Source organism: Ipomoea triloba, chromosome 5 (assembly GCF_003576645.1).
Source record: "Ipomoea triloba cultivar NCNSP0323 chromosome 5, ASM357664v1".
NCBI lineage: Eukaryota > Viridiplantae > Streptophyta > Magnoliopsida > Solanales > Convolvulaceae > Ipomoea > Ipomoea triloba.
The window spans coordinates 427,175-442,903 of record NC_044920.1 but is presented as its reverse complement, the minus strand read 5'-3'; the positions used below and the strand labels follow the sequence as shown (position 1 = coordinate 442,903).

Here is a 15,729-nt window from a genome sequence, read left to right as displayed (position 1 = left end):
CTTCCCTCTATATATATATATATAAGATACAATTGTATATAGGTTAAAGCATTTATTTACATTAGGGATGAGATTTCGTATTTGTGTCAATTATCGTGATAGGCCATCTATAAATATTATTGTAAATTTTCTTCAATATGTCATAATTCTAAACATTAAATTTCAATTAATTTATAATTAAAATGTAGAGATAATAAAACCAATATTAAAGCAACTATCACAACTGTAAGTAGATTATTAAATGAGTGTTATAGATAAAGTCAACTTTCTCCTAGCTTAACTCCTATAACTAGTACAATAAAATGTTTTGCAGTTCCTTACTAGGATTCTTAATTAATTACTTGGAGTAAGTCCCTAATCCAATATTTATTTATCTAGCTACATCGTCAAACAAAATTACTATTTTAATTAAAATTTGACTTTTAATAAAAAAAATTGGAGGAAAACCTAAACTGCCATACTAATTTAACAATCATAGGGATCTGATCTCTCCGGAGTGAGGAATTGAACACTCAATTTATTGTTGACAAAATTAACATAAATTGACTTTTAAGTGGCAATTTTGAAGTATGACCATGCATATCATGGTGGAAATGGATGCACTTAGCTTCTAGATATCATTTCCACTACTCAAAATACATTAGTTTAATTAGCATGTAATATATACTGAATAATATAAAAGAAAATAAGAAATTGTTAGATTGTTTAATCATCTTATTGTATTAAATGGTCTGTGAATTGAGTCGATCATGTCTTAGCTAGGGGATTGATCTCTTTGTCTAATGGTGTGGAGTGGTTCCATAATCCTCCCTCTATTATATTTGAGTATCATTAGTATAGTTCGAGAATTGGTGAGAAGGGATTAAAATTATCATATTTATCATCAAGAGACAAATTTTAATTTTTTTTTGCGAACTCTATGACAACACACGTGATAGGTGGACAATTCAGTTTGCGATTTGTGGAAGAAGATCAGTCATATAGATAGGATTAAGCTATGCTAACAGTTGATGGTGTGGAAATGACTCGTCTACATTTTGTTCTCCCCTTGCCCTCTTTTTTGTTGGTGGATTAAAGGCAGTGAGAGATCCTTAGAAGACTAGATACTAAGAGAAGAAGACAAGTATCTAGCGATTGTGTAGAACGCCCATTACATTTTTATGGATCAATTTATTAACTTCTCTATCTATATAATACTTGATGGCATTATAAACATTGGTTTAATTAAAATAAAGAATCTTCTAAAAAAAAATAATAAAAATAAAGAAAAAATCCAGAGACAAGATGGGTTGATGATTTGTATAAGAGGGATGTCAGATGTTGACCCTGTTGGGGGGTTTGCAAAGTATAAAGCAGTATTAAAAAGACTTAAACAAATAAATTCTGAACCATGTCGTTGGGATCAACCGTTGGCACCACGTAGGTTAACAGTTAACTGAAACTTCATGCTCGCATAATCATACTCATTAATAATGCTAATCACGTGCTCAATGCTGACTATCAATTTTAGCATCCAATATAATACCCAGCCTAATCAATCACAGAATCAATAATACATTTTTCTTGCTATGAAAGAAGTAATCGAGTTGAGGACAATTTCAGCGAAGTTGATTAGATAGATGACTTGACAACTACAAGGTTCTAATCTCAAAGAAGTTATATATATATATCTATTAGCATTTTTTTTTATTAATTTAAACTAGTTAGTTATGTGCAGTCTTATTAGCTAGTTTACTTCTTTGTCATCTTTTAATTTGTCAGTTAGGGTCAGAAGGTGGATTCACTCAAATTGCACTTTTAGGTAATGGCAACATGCGTTTCTGTAAATCAAAGGAGTAATCGAGTGAGTGAAATATGACTCTCATACTTAAAAGTCAAGAGTCCATTATTGTCAACATCCTCTCAATTGATTCTGTCGTCCATATATGGGTCATTCTAGTACAGTTTACATTTATCGGTTGATTTGTAAGCTATTACATATGAGTGAAGTTTATCCCCTGTACACCATCAGATAGCAATTGTGGGTTTTCCTCGTCATCCAAAAAAAAAAAACACTTTTTTCTATCCCAAAAAGGATAGTTGAGTGAGTAAATTAAAGCATGACTATTGTATTTAAAAGTCATGAGTTTAATTTTTATCATTGTCTTTTCAGTCGAGCCTATTATATAGAGTCTTCTTAGTGTAATTTATTTTTAATGTGTGATGATTTAAAATCTATAACACATGAACATAGTTTATCTATTATATATTAGGCAAAAATTCATCGAACCAAACCAATTAAGCATAGTAATGGAGTGAAGATTAAGACGAGAGTGATGGACATAAAAGGATCCGAGAAGGGGGCTCCACCATGATACGGTGAATGCATTCGTAGAAAACTACAAGTTAGGCGTGCTTCTTCGAAGCACTGTTAGTAAAACATAGCCAACTGTTCGATAGGGTCGATATGTCCGAGTGGTTAAGGAGACAGACTTGAACTCTGTTGGGCTCCGCCCGCGCAGGTTCGAACCCTGCTGTCGACGCAAACTTTTGTTTTCCACCTTTTTACCCAAACACCAACCTCGTAACTTCTTATGCAATCTCGTACAAATGTTTTGAACTATAATAATCTCGTTATAGAAGGAAAGAATTAAGACACGACGACGTTAAAAGTGAAGCTGTCCGACGGCGACAGACTATGGATGCAAACCCACATGTAATTCAATTCTCAGCTACTCAAAATACTTAATTCTAATTCGATCTTATACATTATTGTCTCATCATTATCATCAACTCGGCTTCATGGGGTAATAAAAAATAGCAATGAATTGAAGGATTTTTTATATACTTCAAGTGGTCAAAAATGTAATTGGAACGAGTTTTATTAGAAATCAACCGTTTCCAAGTGGTCGGAATATTGAACATTTTCAACTGCATTAGCTCGGTTTTTTTTTTTTTTTTTTTTGAAAACTATTAGCTCGGTTTAAATTGTGATAAATTTGAAATAGAAAAAGGTAGGTGTTTGTGCTTTTGTCGCCGGGGCACCGCCACGGCCAATATGGTGCATGCTTTGCTTTACTTTGCTCTATCTCATCGATCTGCGTTTTCTTGCTAGCTTGATCGCTATTATATTAGAGTCCATTTAATTGTAGCTTGATTAGTTCTATTTAATTTGTTGTACGTGCCATGCATGCATGGATATATGATATAATATCATGCGTGTAATATAATGTAGTGCGTGTATGTGAAATATATAAGAGCATATATATATGCATGTACTTTCATCTTGTATTTGTACGTAGTGTCCTTGATTTTACCTTTCTTAATTATGGGATTTTGCTTGTTTCTTGATTCAATGTTTGTTCCTACCTATCCTACAGTAGTCATTTGTCATATATATTCTTTGATGCTTCTTTATTCTTATTCATGGATTCAACTTCGTTCTTTTTTATCCATTATAATATACATTTAAAGCAAATTATTTTGGATATATATATATAACAGATTTAGACCATTGAATAAGTCAAATAAGACACTGATCCCATTCAATTCTCAGTTAAGAGACCATTAAGACACCATAATTTATTTCTCATTTTATCGGTTGGGTTATAAAGTCTTAGGGCGATAAAGTTGGTCTTTTGTAAGCAAAAAACTTGGTCATATATATTTTCTCAAGTAGAAGAAAAACTTTCAATAGCCATATAAATTTAATTAGTCAATATTAGTCTCATAGTGATAGAATAAGAATCTATCAGTCCAATAGCTAGGGAGATCTGTTAATCAGCATATAATCATTATATTCGCTGGAATCTATAATCAAATACAATCGGAGTTTTGTTTTGACGGTGATAAAACAAAAACTTCGATCTTATTTACTGACATATAATTAGTGTAATCCAGATTAATATTTTATATTATTTATATTAAATTTTAATCCATTAATTATTTGAAATGTAAGAAATTAAATGAATAAAGATGCTTTTTTTTTTTTAATTATATAAAACTATTAGTAGTAAAGCACATCAAAATAATTTTTATTTGTCAATAGCTAATAACATTCTCCTAAAATAACTTGGTTCATTATTATTATTATTATTATTATAAAATTTATCTATATTATATATTATAAAACTTATAAATATTTGTATACCGACCTTAATTAGATTAGTTTTATATATATATATATATATATATATATATATATATATATATATATATATATATATATAATAAGGATCAAATGAGAACACATAGTTGGGGAGGTGTGGACTAATCTAAGCCGTATATTTAATCAATCCAGTGGTTGTGGGTGAGTTGTGTTTTATTTTTAAAAAAAAATTAGCCGCTCTCATTTTTTTACTAAGTATATGATGGGGTGGGGTGTTTTGGTAATTTGCTTTTAGCAATTAATTTAAAGTTCAAGAATTAAAAGTAAAATCAGTTTTCACGGGAAAAAAATTAAAAGTTAAACCTTTGTTCGTTCTTCTCCGAAGGGAAAACAGCCCATAGGCTCAGCTGCGGTGTTTCTTCATCGGGTATCCTCCATTCGTTTCTTGGCGGTTGTTCAGAGTTTCAGCGGCATGCCTAACAACGGGGAGTCTCGTCCGAATTCTCGCCAACGGGATAAACAACCGGAGACCGGAGGTATATTTTTCAGCCCACTTTCGTGTGCAAACTAGGGTTTTAGAGCTTGCGTTTAAGTTTCTTTTCCCAGTGATGGATCATGGTCACTACTACGTTATAAGTGTGGATTTGAAGAAGATGAAGATGGATATCATAGATAATTGTCCTACTGTGGCTACTAACAAGTCCAGATATGGCAATGCTCCTGCAGACTTGGTAAGGGCCCAAGTATCATTTCATATATGTATTCATTCCGATTTCGCCTCCGGGGCTGTGGTGCTTTGTTTTCTGTTGGCATTTTGTGATGGGGTGGGGGGGGGGGAGGGAAGAGGGGGGCGGTGTGCCTCATAATGATATTTTTTTGTGCATGAGGGCTGATTTAACTGTGCATTTCAGATTATGTAATCGTGCATTCCCGGCTGACTTATGTGTTTTCCCGAAATTAATTTATAATTTGTAAGGTAAGTTATTGTGTCTAACTGGTGTGTTTTGTTTGGGCGTTGTAGCAAGCGTTCCTTGCCTTGTTTTTTGTGGGTGTTCATCTTCATGATAAGGCGGATCGTGTGAGACGCTTGAAGCCTAAGCGTATGCAAATGTCTTGGAGGGACGGGTCCGTATTGGAAGACAGTGGCATTTATACTATGCGCCACATGGAGTCTTATTTGGGTCAGGGTGTTTCCAGTTGGGAGTGTGGTATAGTCAAAGGTGACAAGAACATGCTGAATGATTTGCGTAAGAAGTTCATGCATGATATCTTGGTGTTGAATGATTTGCGTAAGAAGTTCATGCATGATATCTTGGTGTCAAACATCAACACGCACAAGCATTTTGTAATTCAATGTGCGTTAGAGTATGATCGCAGTTTGTTTGGTCGTGCTAGGTAGCATTCATGGAATGTTGTCCTTTTTTGGATGTGTTTATAAACTTTAAGTAGGTGGTGGTTTTTGACTTGTATAGTCCACCGTTTGGTTTTTTGGGTTTATGTTGTTCTAGTTGTTCGTCTTTTGTCTATTCGAAGGCCTTCACTTTAGCAATAGGGTGTAGGGTACATTTGATGAAGTAAATGTAATTGGGTAGTACTAATGCATTGACCTTGTCTGATATGTAATTTTGTTCATAAAAAAAATGAAGGAAGAATTTTTTGTTTTTTTAACAGTGATCATAGTTTTTGAGGAAGTTATAAGCACATATGTTGTCCGAAAGTGTGGCATTGGAGTTCCATATCTCTTTTTAAATTCTGATCCGTTTAACTAAATTAAAGTCTGTATTTTCGCGATAAGAAATGCTTGGGGATTGGGTTCCAGATGTATTGCCTTTCTCCTAGAATAATCCATTGCATTCTTGGGGTCCCGAAATGCGCAGTGTGGGCTGGTTAATGTGTTCCGCCTTGGTGGCCTTTCTCATGGAATGAACTCTTGCTTAGTGGGGTTTTTGGATTGCACGGTGATGGTGTTTACTGTAGTTTTTCTCTGCACATTTCGTCCTTCTAGATTGCACATTAATGCGGGGGTGGATGCACTGGAAGTGGTTCTGCGCTGCACAGTCAGCTATATTTGCGTAATGTTAATTTTGGGGGGTGTATTTCTGTATGACTAAATAAGGGTGTTTTAATGTCATATAAGTTGGATTATATCCAGAAACAACAATTACAAATACTGAATTGAAAAAAATTGATATGTCAATCCTATAGGCAGGATTCCTAATGTTTTGCGAAATAGTTGGGTGTGATGAAATACATTGCAGTAGGTAATATTCCAAATTTGTGTAATCATGTCACATTTGTGCAGTTACGGCTATCATGGTGTCCATATTTGTCACATTTGTGACAGCGGTGTGCTCGTTTCGCTCCCGCTTCTATTGCTATCTCCCGTTTGCTTTTTATCCTTTTGCCAATGCCCTTGGTTTTTGCCACAATAGGGGGTCGGATGTACACATCTGTCTGTGTTACTGTCCCGCACAGCTCCTCAATGATTTTTATATTTCTCCTGCTTCGCTCGGTTGGGCCATGGTCTAATATTAAAGCTTGCTTGTGCTCCCGGAGCAGGCGTGTGAGTGCTTCCATTTTCTTGTTGTCCCCACTGACTAACCCCACGCATGAGTGTATTTCTCTCCACATTTGATTTCTGATAGTTTGGGAGTTGTCCTCTATTGAGTTTTGTTCTGTGTCTATATTATCCATGCTTGATATTGGACGGATGCAGGCTTTTCTTGTCCACCGGGGCACTATGTACTGGGCGGGAATGCGATCTATTCGGCAGTCTTTGAAAATGAGGAATATATGGCGGCATAATAACCCAACACGCGTAAACATCCTGCAGGTACAGCTTATAGTCTCATCATTAGGATTGTGGGTAACACATAATACGGTGTCATCATCTCCTTTAATCTCATAGGAATCTGTTTGCCCATTTTTCGCTATAGAAATCACACTGCATGAAAAACAACTTTTCTCAATCTCGGTTTGTACCTCGTGAAATATAGATACTGTGTATTCTGAAGCAGCATGACGCTCTAGCAGTAGAGGGGTTTTGAACTTGGCGAAGTGGCCTTCACATGCTGCGTTCAATTCAGCTTCTTCATATCGTTGTGCATCGAGTGCACTCTCGAAATGCATTAAGAACTCAACTAAGGTTGAGTGGTTGCTGAAGAATCGTCCAAACATACTGTTTTCTCCTTTTGAACGGGACGTGGTCCGTATTAATCCACCCATATCCATGTCCCTAAAATAGGCGGGGATCCAAAATGAGCGCAACTCAAACATTTCTTGAAACCAGGTTGACTCCACTAACCCGTAGTCCTCCATTAGACCCTTCCACTTCTCTTCAAATTCATCTATGTTGATCATCTCATTCCAAACAATTGCATTTAATTTCCTACGGAAGACGTCATCCTTTGCTAGAACAGGCCCTGCCTTCTCCCCCAGTTTTGCCATTATATGCCACATGCAAAAACGGTGGCGCGTGGCTGGAAATACCTTCCCGAGTATGACCCTAATCGCCGGGTCTTGGTCTGTTATGATGTAGTTTGGTGCATGGCCCATTGCTTTGTTAAAATTATCTAATAGCCACTCGTATGATTCTTTGTTTTCCTTTGCTATCAACCCGGCTGCAAATGTAATGCATCGCTTGTGGTTATCCACTCCAGTGAATGGGACGAACACTAACTTGTACCTGCGCCGGAACCGTTGAGTATAGGTTAGTGGTCAGGGTTGAACAGGTACACAATTAAATGTAACATGTTGCACGTTATTAAATCCTTTATTGCACAGTAGTAGTATAAATGCACACACCTGTTCGTACTGTATGTAGCATCGAAGGAGACTACGTCCCCAAAGTAAGCGTAATTACGTCGTGCCGTTGGGTCCGCCCAGAATACACGGTTTAAGTGTTGCTGTTCATCAATATCATAATCAGAATAGAATGCCGGGCATACCTCTCTCTTCTTGAAGAATTTGTCTATGAGTAGTTGTGCATCGTGCCCCTTTAGGTATGCTTGTAAGTCTCGCTTGAAATTGTGGAAATCAACAATTGTTGCTCCCACAGCTGAGTAATTCCCTACCATCTCTTTGTATAGTCTATAGGACTTGATGGGTCCAATATTGGCCTTCACGCAATTAGCTATGAATGTTTGGTGTCCTATATCTAACTTGCGATTGACCTTCAAGAATTGTTTTGACGTCTCTGAACATAAGTAGTGGTTGTGTCGCTCATCAAGAATGGAGACTATAAACTCTCCCTTCAAATTCCTTTTCATCACCATTCTTGCCTTGCACCCAACCCTATTTGTTATCCTGCGTTTCTTTTCACGTGGTGGGCTATGTTTTCCGTCATTCACGATGATTGTTGCTTGTTTCTCAACATTCTTATACCCTTCGCGGCTGCATACCAAATATTGTAGTGTAATATCACCTTCCCTATTTTTCCTTACTGTCCTTTGTCTCACATCAAAACCTGCCACCCCTGCGTAGTACTTGTAGAAATCAATTCCCTCTTGTATTGTGCCAAAAATTTTTCCTAGGAAGGGTGTGAGTGTCCTTTCACATTCCGGGGTCCAATACTTTGGGGAGCCTGGTGAAATCTCCAATCGGCACCCGCTGGTGTTGTTGCTGTTCAATTCGTCTTGACCTGCATTTTGAAAAATCAATAACGCAATAGTTTTTTAGTATCAATTTAACTTTAAGTTCTAACCACCCCACGTTACTGCAACAAAGATTCCAGGTTAGTATTAACCACCCCACGTTACTGCAACAAAGATTCCAGGTTAGTATTTTTCATATTTATAAGTGCGTTGTTGCAGTCATGGCGGTCCAAGCGGGGTTGTATGTTTTCATATACTTTTGGTCAACAATAACATGCAACCAGTATTCTGATGTCTCAGGTGTGATTGCACAGCTGTCAGTATTATGTTGCCTATTATCTTCTATATTGGTGCTAATTAGGAAGCACTGTTTTGCACGGTCAACTGCAAATCATCACTTGATCCCTACGGAGTTAATCTCTCTCTGGTTATTCACGTGGTTGAGAAATATGGGAGCAGTTATTATCATATTCAGACTACTCTGTGGTTGGTTTTTAAGAATTCTAACAGTGCACTTCACCAACTCCACCGTTGTGCTATATTAATAACAAAAGGATCTATGGTCTACATATTATGGTTCATCATTAATATGGGTAAGGCATTACGGCTGATTGTGGGTGGTTTTCCATGTGCGGAACACCGTATCTACCGAACCCTTGGTAGGAGTAGTTTGATGGATTTACATTCCAGTAAACCAACATCATAGGGGTTTTGGACACACCATGCTTAATCACTAGGGGGAATACAGACCTGGTTGCATTGTGTGGGCAGTCGGTGCACGGCGCTGAATTGCGGAATGTACTTCAGGGTATCCTTGCGGTCTGGAGTCCGTGAATTGCTATGGAGAGTCTGGTGTGTTTCTATATGATTTCTGTTTAAAAGGGGAAGACTCTGGTGTATTTCCATATGAGTCCTATCTAAACAAGGAGGTTAGTCCCATGCAGTATGGGTTTGTCCCAAATTTGCACTGAAGCCCTTGTTTTGTATTTAAATTACATTATGTGTCTTTTTAAGAAAGGGTGGTAGCCTTTTGATCGAATCAAACGCGTCGGATTCATCAACTGATAATCCTTCATAAAAAAATTAACTGATATAGTCGAAGTCTGCTCTGTGCTATTGCACACCATAATATTTAGTGATGCATTAAATCTAGAACTGTGGTGTACAATCGGGGGTGATCTCGTTTTGGTTGATTATGTTCACAAATGATGCACATCAATTACTAATCAGTGGAAATTACAGACTGTTATAAGTTTAATAATAAAATATCTGTTGCCAAAATCATTCCACAGGTTGGCATTCTGTTGTTTTGGGAAGAATTAGAAGTATCCATTAACATTTTCAAAGCAAGCATTCTGTTTTTTGTTCTCATTAGACATTTGGACAATTACGACTGACATGCTGTCCTAATTGATTACATTTGCGGCAAACACGCATTGGCTTTGATCCATCCAGTTTTACGGTTTTTGTGTAGGCACTCAAACCGGAGTGCGTAGGTCCGCAACGCAATGGTGCAATAAGGTGCTGAACATGGTGTAATCGACTCCCATAGGCACTGTAGTCGTTGAATTCGTTTTCACCTGCAGTTTTTGTTAGGGTTATATCAAATTAATATATTTTTCATAGTTGTACGTGTATCAACCCTGTGGGTGATGGTCAGTGGGTCAGGTCTCATGGAGAGGTGCACGTTACCTAATACTGTGTTGCATCTGATGACCTCTATCGTTGCACAGCAACCTTAATGGCATTACGCTATCACGTCCGGTGTTATTCAAAACCCCACATGTTATTCGTGTTTCTGATTAAAGCGCCTCTGGTCTAGGCATTCACATGAACACCCTCTACGTATGAATTATTCCGTTCATGGATTTTATCTTTTCACAACCCTTTCGTAGTCGTAATTCTATTGGAGTTGTGATTGAATAATCCGGCATGGTAATGTACTCATTAGGAAAACGAACGGATGGGTTAGATTATTCTCATGTCCTCACCTAAGGCTAGGTCCTCACCTGATCCCAGACCTATATATATATATATATATATATATATATATATATATATATATGAACGGGTTCCTGTGCAGTTGGCCTTCTCCAATGGCGTTGTTTTAGTTGCATGATTTTCTTTCTTAAGGTGCATAGTTTTCCTTCTTAAGGTGCGTGGTTTGTGTGCTTAAGGTGCTTCAGTGGTGAAACTTAAGGTGAGTGAACCTAAATGTTAATATGCGTGATTTTCCTTCTTAAGGTGGGTGAGTTGTTAAAATTTAAGGTGCATCATTTTAAAACTTTAGGTGCATGGTTTGTGTTCTTAAGGTGCGTTGTTTGTGTACTTAAGGTGCGTCGGCCTAAAACTTTAAGTGAGCGTGGTTTGTGTTTTAAAGGTACTTTAATTTATTTGTGTGCTTAAGGAGTTAAGGTACGTGGTTTGTATACTTAAGGTGCGTGATTGTAATGTTTAAGGTACATAACTACACAACAGCACGAGAGGTTTTCCTGCACTTGAACCCTTCCCTATATATATATATATATATATATATAACATGAATTGGAATGGCATGGAATTGGAATTGGAAGATGATGAGAAGCTGTATGCAATGTGTGGAATAAGCATGATGTATGAGATGGCATTATATTGCATTCGGTGGAAATGTTGAGAGAGAAGGAGAGCGGTGCATGGTGGAGCAACGTAACTGATATATCATGAGTCAGGTTTATACTGCCTTTGTAGTAAATCTTAATCTAAAAATTATGTATTTGTCGTTAACATCTTTTGTACTTGCACTTAATAATTTTTATATCTATAAATAAATTGGATGCATATAATATGATAATTTTAAATACATACATAAATTATAAGTTGCAGTGCAAGTACAGAATAAATATTAATAAATTGCCCACTAAAACGCATTATCTGTCAGCTCTAGGATTTGGACAAATGTATGTAGGAGAAGGCCAGGTATGCAAAGATTTATAAGGTGCAGCCAAAAGTACGATGATTGTTATGAAATTACTGATATATCCTTACCATTAATCTAGATTGTTCTTCTGGAAGCGTGGCTAGCTCTCAGAAGAGTTGGCCAAGACTCGAGAGAGAGAGTGAGGGAAGCGGTGGATGGAGATGCCTGTCTGTCATTGTAGCTAGCTTGGCTCTCTGCATGCCATGCCATCTCATATATCATGCTTAGCTTATTCCACACATTATTATTGCATACATCTTCTCATCATCTTCCAATTTCATGTATATATATATATATATATCTATATGCTATTTTGTTCTTCATTATATTCTGATCTGATCTGCTGCTGCGCGCGGCTGCACCGTACAACCCGCCCGCAGGTATTTACTTATTTCCTCCTCTTGCATTGCATGCTTAAGTCATCATATTCCCATTGCATGCTTTAATTTGGTTTCTGATTTAATTCTACTCTCAGGAATGCCTTTCGCTTCGCATATAAACTGTAGTACCTTTGTCTCGCCTCTAATATAATTCAATTTTGACACCAATTAACCATCTTACAACCATATATAACCCACTAAATGTTCATTTTTCACTAAATAGACTTCTATTACATGCCCACTAATTAAATTTGGGACTAAATGTTTCTCATCTTATGAGTACTAAGAAAAATATCGAAATTAATAATTTGAGTTAAGAAAAATATCTAAATTAATAATTTGAGTGAGAGAATAAAGGTTTAGACTAAACTTTAGGCGTCCAAGTAGCAACATTTCTTTACTAATAAGCTAACTAATTAAAATTAAAATTTTTAATAAAATTAATTGTTGTATTATCTGATAAATATAAAAAGATAAAACATAATAAATTAAGATATTAGGATTTGATTAATGAAGCCATTTTCGTAAATTAATAAATATTATATATAAAAAAAAAAGTTGAAAAGCAATAGCTTATTTTAAAATGCTATTTGAGATAACTTATAGCTTATACCTTATTTGTAATAAAAAAAAAACTCTAAAATAAACTCTACCAAACAGAGTTTTAAGGTCTACGTATATTATCACAGGCTAGGCTTAAAAAACATCAAATAAATTAAAACACAGACATTTTGAAACAGAGTTTCACACAATTACTGCAAGCTACCCAACCTTCTGACCATCGATCACCTCCTTATTACAATGAGTCATCACAAGTATAGACATTTTAGGTAGCTCAGCTCAGCTCGCAGATCAGAGGCAGAAAGTAATAACAACCTAATTAAGGTTCTTATTACTCACTCACAAGTATAGACATTTTATGGGATGATTAGGAAGAATAGCAAACATGATTTAATTTTATTCTGTTTAGCTTCTGCAAGCGGGCAGGCCATTGATTAGATTCAAAGAAAATTGAGGGTTGCTGCTGCTGCTTGCTGCTGTGTACCAACAACCGAAGTCGCAAGGCTGGTGAAATCCACACCCACACCCACACCCACACCCACACCCATCTCATTCACTTCCTCACTATCCTTCTTAATTCCACTTATCTGCAACACATAGTGCACACTTACTCAGTTTAAACTCTTAATTACCTAAGCTTTAAACCAAAGCTAGCTTTCAAGTGGATGATTTTATTTACTTGCTCCTCAAGATGCCTTTTTTCTTCTTCCAACATCTTCTCCTGTCCAAAAAACCGTTTAAGATTGACGTTAGGGAACATTTGGATCGGAGATCAAAATGTGCTCTGCATATAAGAGCCACCTCTAGGGTCACAAACATCGAATTTTGCTTCCCTTTCCGTTATAGCTTTAGCTTTATTATATAAGATAAGAAGAAGCTAGCTAAGGGAACTTCCAGACTTACAAATAATCTCTCTCATATTCTATTAGGGAATGCCAGAACAGCAAATTAGTGATAAATAAAATGGGGATTGATCATATATGAGCTCTTGCACTGGTTACTATGGGTAGAATGAAGCCCAGCAGCCCACCAGATGATCCATCCATTCAGACTGGAATTTTATAACTGCACCAAAGTGCCAAGTAGGTATATGCAGCAGGTAACTAGGTTCTAGCTACAATGTAAATTTGCAAAGGGGGGCGCTGGGGGATAGTAGGCACATACCTTTTCATGTAGATGCGCGATAGATTCCATCAGCAAACAGTTCTGCATAGAATTGACATTGCATAAATTTTTGTAATGCATAATGCAATGCAAAGGTAGCAGCAATAGGCAAAGGAGTGGCAATATGAGAACAAGAAACCCACACAAAAGATAGGAAGAAATGCTTATATTACTAAAATCCATAGAGGCTTGAATTTTAAATCTTCAAATGTAAAAAAAAAAAAAAAAAAAAAAAAACAATAGGAATTATTTTAGGAAGAAGCAGCATTATTAGAGAAGTGGCAATTTAGCTATCAATCTTTAATCAGCAATTCACTAAAATGGCATACAACCATGAACTTTTCTATTCATAGCTCTTTAAAATGACATACAATCATTTTATGTGTCTAGACCTAAATCTAGCACTCAGCTGAATCTTTAGCAATCAACAAGATATATAAAGCAGATAAAAAGCAAGAAATAGCATGTTAGGTTTTACATGTATAGTCTGCAGTAATAGGAAGCACAACAGGTGGGTAGGTAAGATACTCAAAAATAATATATATTCACCAAAACCAAAACCCAAAAAAAAAAAAGAGAAATACAGACCTTCCTAGATCTTGTTTCTAGAAGTGCACTCCCAATCTGCTGCTCCAAATGGACAAGGTCAGTCACACTAAGCTGGTCAGGTTCCTCAATGTCACTGAGCAAACAGGAGATGAGTAGTCTACCAAAAAATTTCAAAATTTTAATCAGGAGTCTGGTCTTGATACCTTTCCAGTGTCTGTACCAGTTCTCCAATTGTCATGTAACGCGCATAATTAGATTGCTGTTTCCAGAAATAGCGGCCTATTAGCTTTATTAGAACTCCAAGCAGTGTTTATGGCACAGGACATTACTTGGTGCAAAAAATGTCAGCAAAAGTCTGTTGGATAACTACTAACCACTTTGCAAAAAGTCTTTTTTCACTTTCACCAACAAATTTAAACAAAAGAAAAACAGCAATTCATATAATATACCCTGCCCCTAGCATGAATTGATTTATAATTCCTGTCAATTAACAACATACAGGTTCTGTAAATATGGCAAACTTTCAGCAATTACTTGTTATTCCATATTAATGATGAGTGTACATAATAATTGATTCAAGAAAGGACAATTTGATTGTCATGAAAAGATTAGTAGTAAACCTGTATATATTGCCAATTAAGCCATGAGCTTGGATACACTTCCAGATGGTATTGATTTTCTAAGGGGGGAAAGAAAAGAAAAAGAGCAGATCTAAACACAAAAACAGTCAAACTGGTTTCTGGGTGTAAAAGATAGATACCTTTTCCTCTGTTTCTACATGGCTGTTGTATCTTTGTAGGACCCCTGTCAAACTAAAACATTGAAATGGTTTAGATAAAACATCAGAGGGAACATAACTACATGTGCCCCATATAAATAAAATAAATTGATAGATCTAAAACTTGTACATATATACTAAAGGCATACAGTTGAAACTTACAATCCTTTAATATAAATTAATGCATGTCACTCAATTCAAGCCACTACAGCTATATTCTTAGTTTCCCCTGTTCCTTAGTCACACTTGTACTACTGTTGATAACATGTCCTAGCATGATGGGCCTAACAAAACCCACATATAGGGTATGGAAAAAAGTTCAGCACAGCACAAAATCAATCATTTGTGCAAAACCCACTGGTTCCCTTGTGCTTCAAGCTTTAAGCACAACACAGAAAAATTCCAACAAAATGAACAAGTGTACTATTTACTTAATACTTCTACATGCAGTATGACAAGCACATATAGAATTTGTTAGGAATAACATACAGAATGGCAATTTCAGAACCAAAACTGTGCTGCAGTAGCAATAAGAGCATGCATGTTCAGAAAAAGAAGAGAATAGCCTTGGAACCTTGAACCTAGAGATCAAACTATCAATCTAGAGCTATTTTATAATTTCTAGGACATGTTTTTTTTTTTTTTTTTTTTTTTTTTTTTTA

At 36.1% G+C, this 15,729-nt stretch overlaps 2 protein-coding genes and 1 non-coding gene across 3 annotated transcripts in view; 1 reads left to right on the top strand and 2 right to left on the bottom strand.

Moving 5' to 3' along the window:
* Positions 1–2,440: 2,440 nt before the first annotated feature.
* TRNAS-UGA lies at positions 2,441–2,522 on the top strand. The gene has a single exon. It is a non-coding gene; the product is annotated as a tRNA-Ser (tRNA).
* A 3,848-nt stretch (positions 2,523–6,370) lies between these two features.
* On the bottom strand, positions 6,371–10,427 carry LOC116019571 (protein FAR1-RELATED SEQUENCE 5-like). The gene is made up of 4 exons (XM_031259841.1): positions 10,379–10,427; positions 10,098–10,259; positions 7,892–8,726; positions 6,371–7,772 (listed from the first exon to the last, which is right to left on the bottom strand). The coding sequence occupies exons 1-4, from the start codon at positions 10,425–10,427 to the stop codon at positions 6,371–6,373; spliced, it is 2,448 nt and encodes an 815-aa protein (XP_031115701.1).
* Positions 10,428–12,674: 2,247 nt separating this feature from the next.
* Positions 12,675–15,729, bottom strand: part of LOC116019424 (agamous-like MADS-box protein AGL27) — an 18,602-nt gene continuing 15,547 nt past the window's right edge. The window contains exons 2-7 of the mRNA XM_031259610.1: positions 15,050–15,101; positions 14,493–14,548; positions 14,329–14,422; positions 13,741–13,782; positions 13,256–13,297; positions 12,675–13,163 (exon numbers count right to left, since the gene is read on the bottom strand). Of these exons, the coding sequence (XP_031115470.1) occupies positions 13,017–13,163; positions 13,256–13,297; positions 13,741–13,782; positions 14,329–14,422; positions 14,493–14,548; positions 15,050–15,101 (433 nt within the window). The 3' untranslated portion in view covers positions 12,675–13,016. The remainder of the gene's footprint in view (positions 13,164–13,255; positions 13,298–13,740; positions 13,783–14,328; positions 14,423–14,492; positions 14,549–15,049; positions 15,102–15,729) is intronic.

What these genes read in the sequence shown, in the direction of transcription:
- LOC116019571 (XM_031259841.1), bottom strand. Translation starts at nt 10,427, where the DNA reads ATGCCATTAAGGTTGCTGTGCAACGATAGAGGTCATCAGATGCAACAC. An exon ending in AGGTCATCAGATGCAACACA is followed by an intron (nt 10,260 to 10,378) that starts GTATTAGGTAAC and finishes CAAAAACTGCAG; the next exon opens with GTGAAAACGAATTCAACGAC. An exon ending in GCTACATACAGTACGAACAG is followed by an intron (nt 7,773 to 7,891) that starts GTGTGTGCATTT and finishes GTTCCGGCGCAG; the next exon opens with GTACAAGTTAGTGTTCGTCC.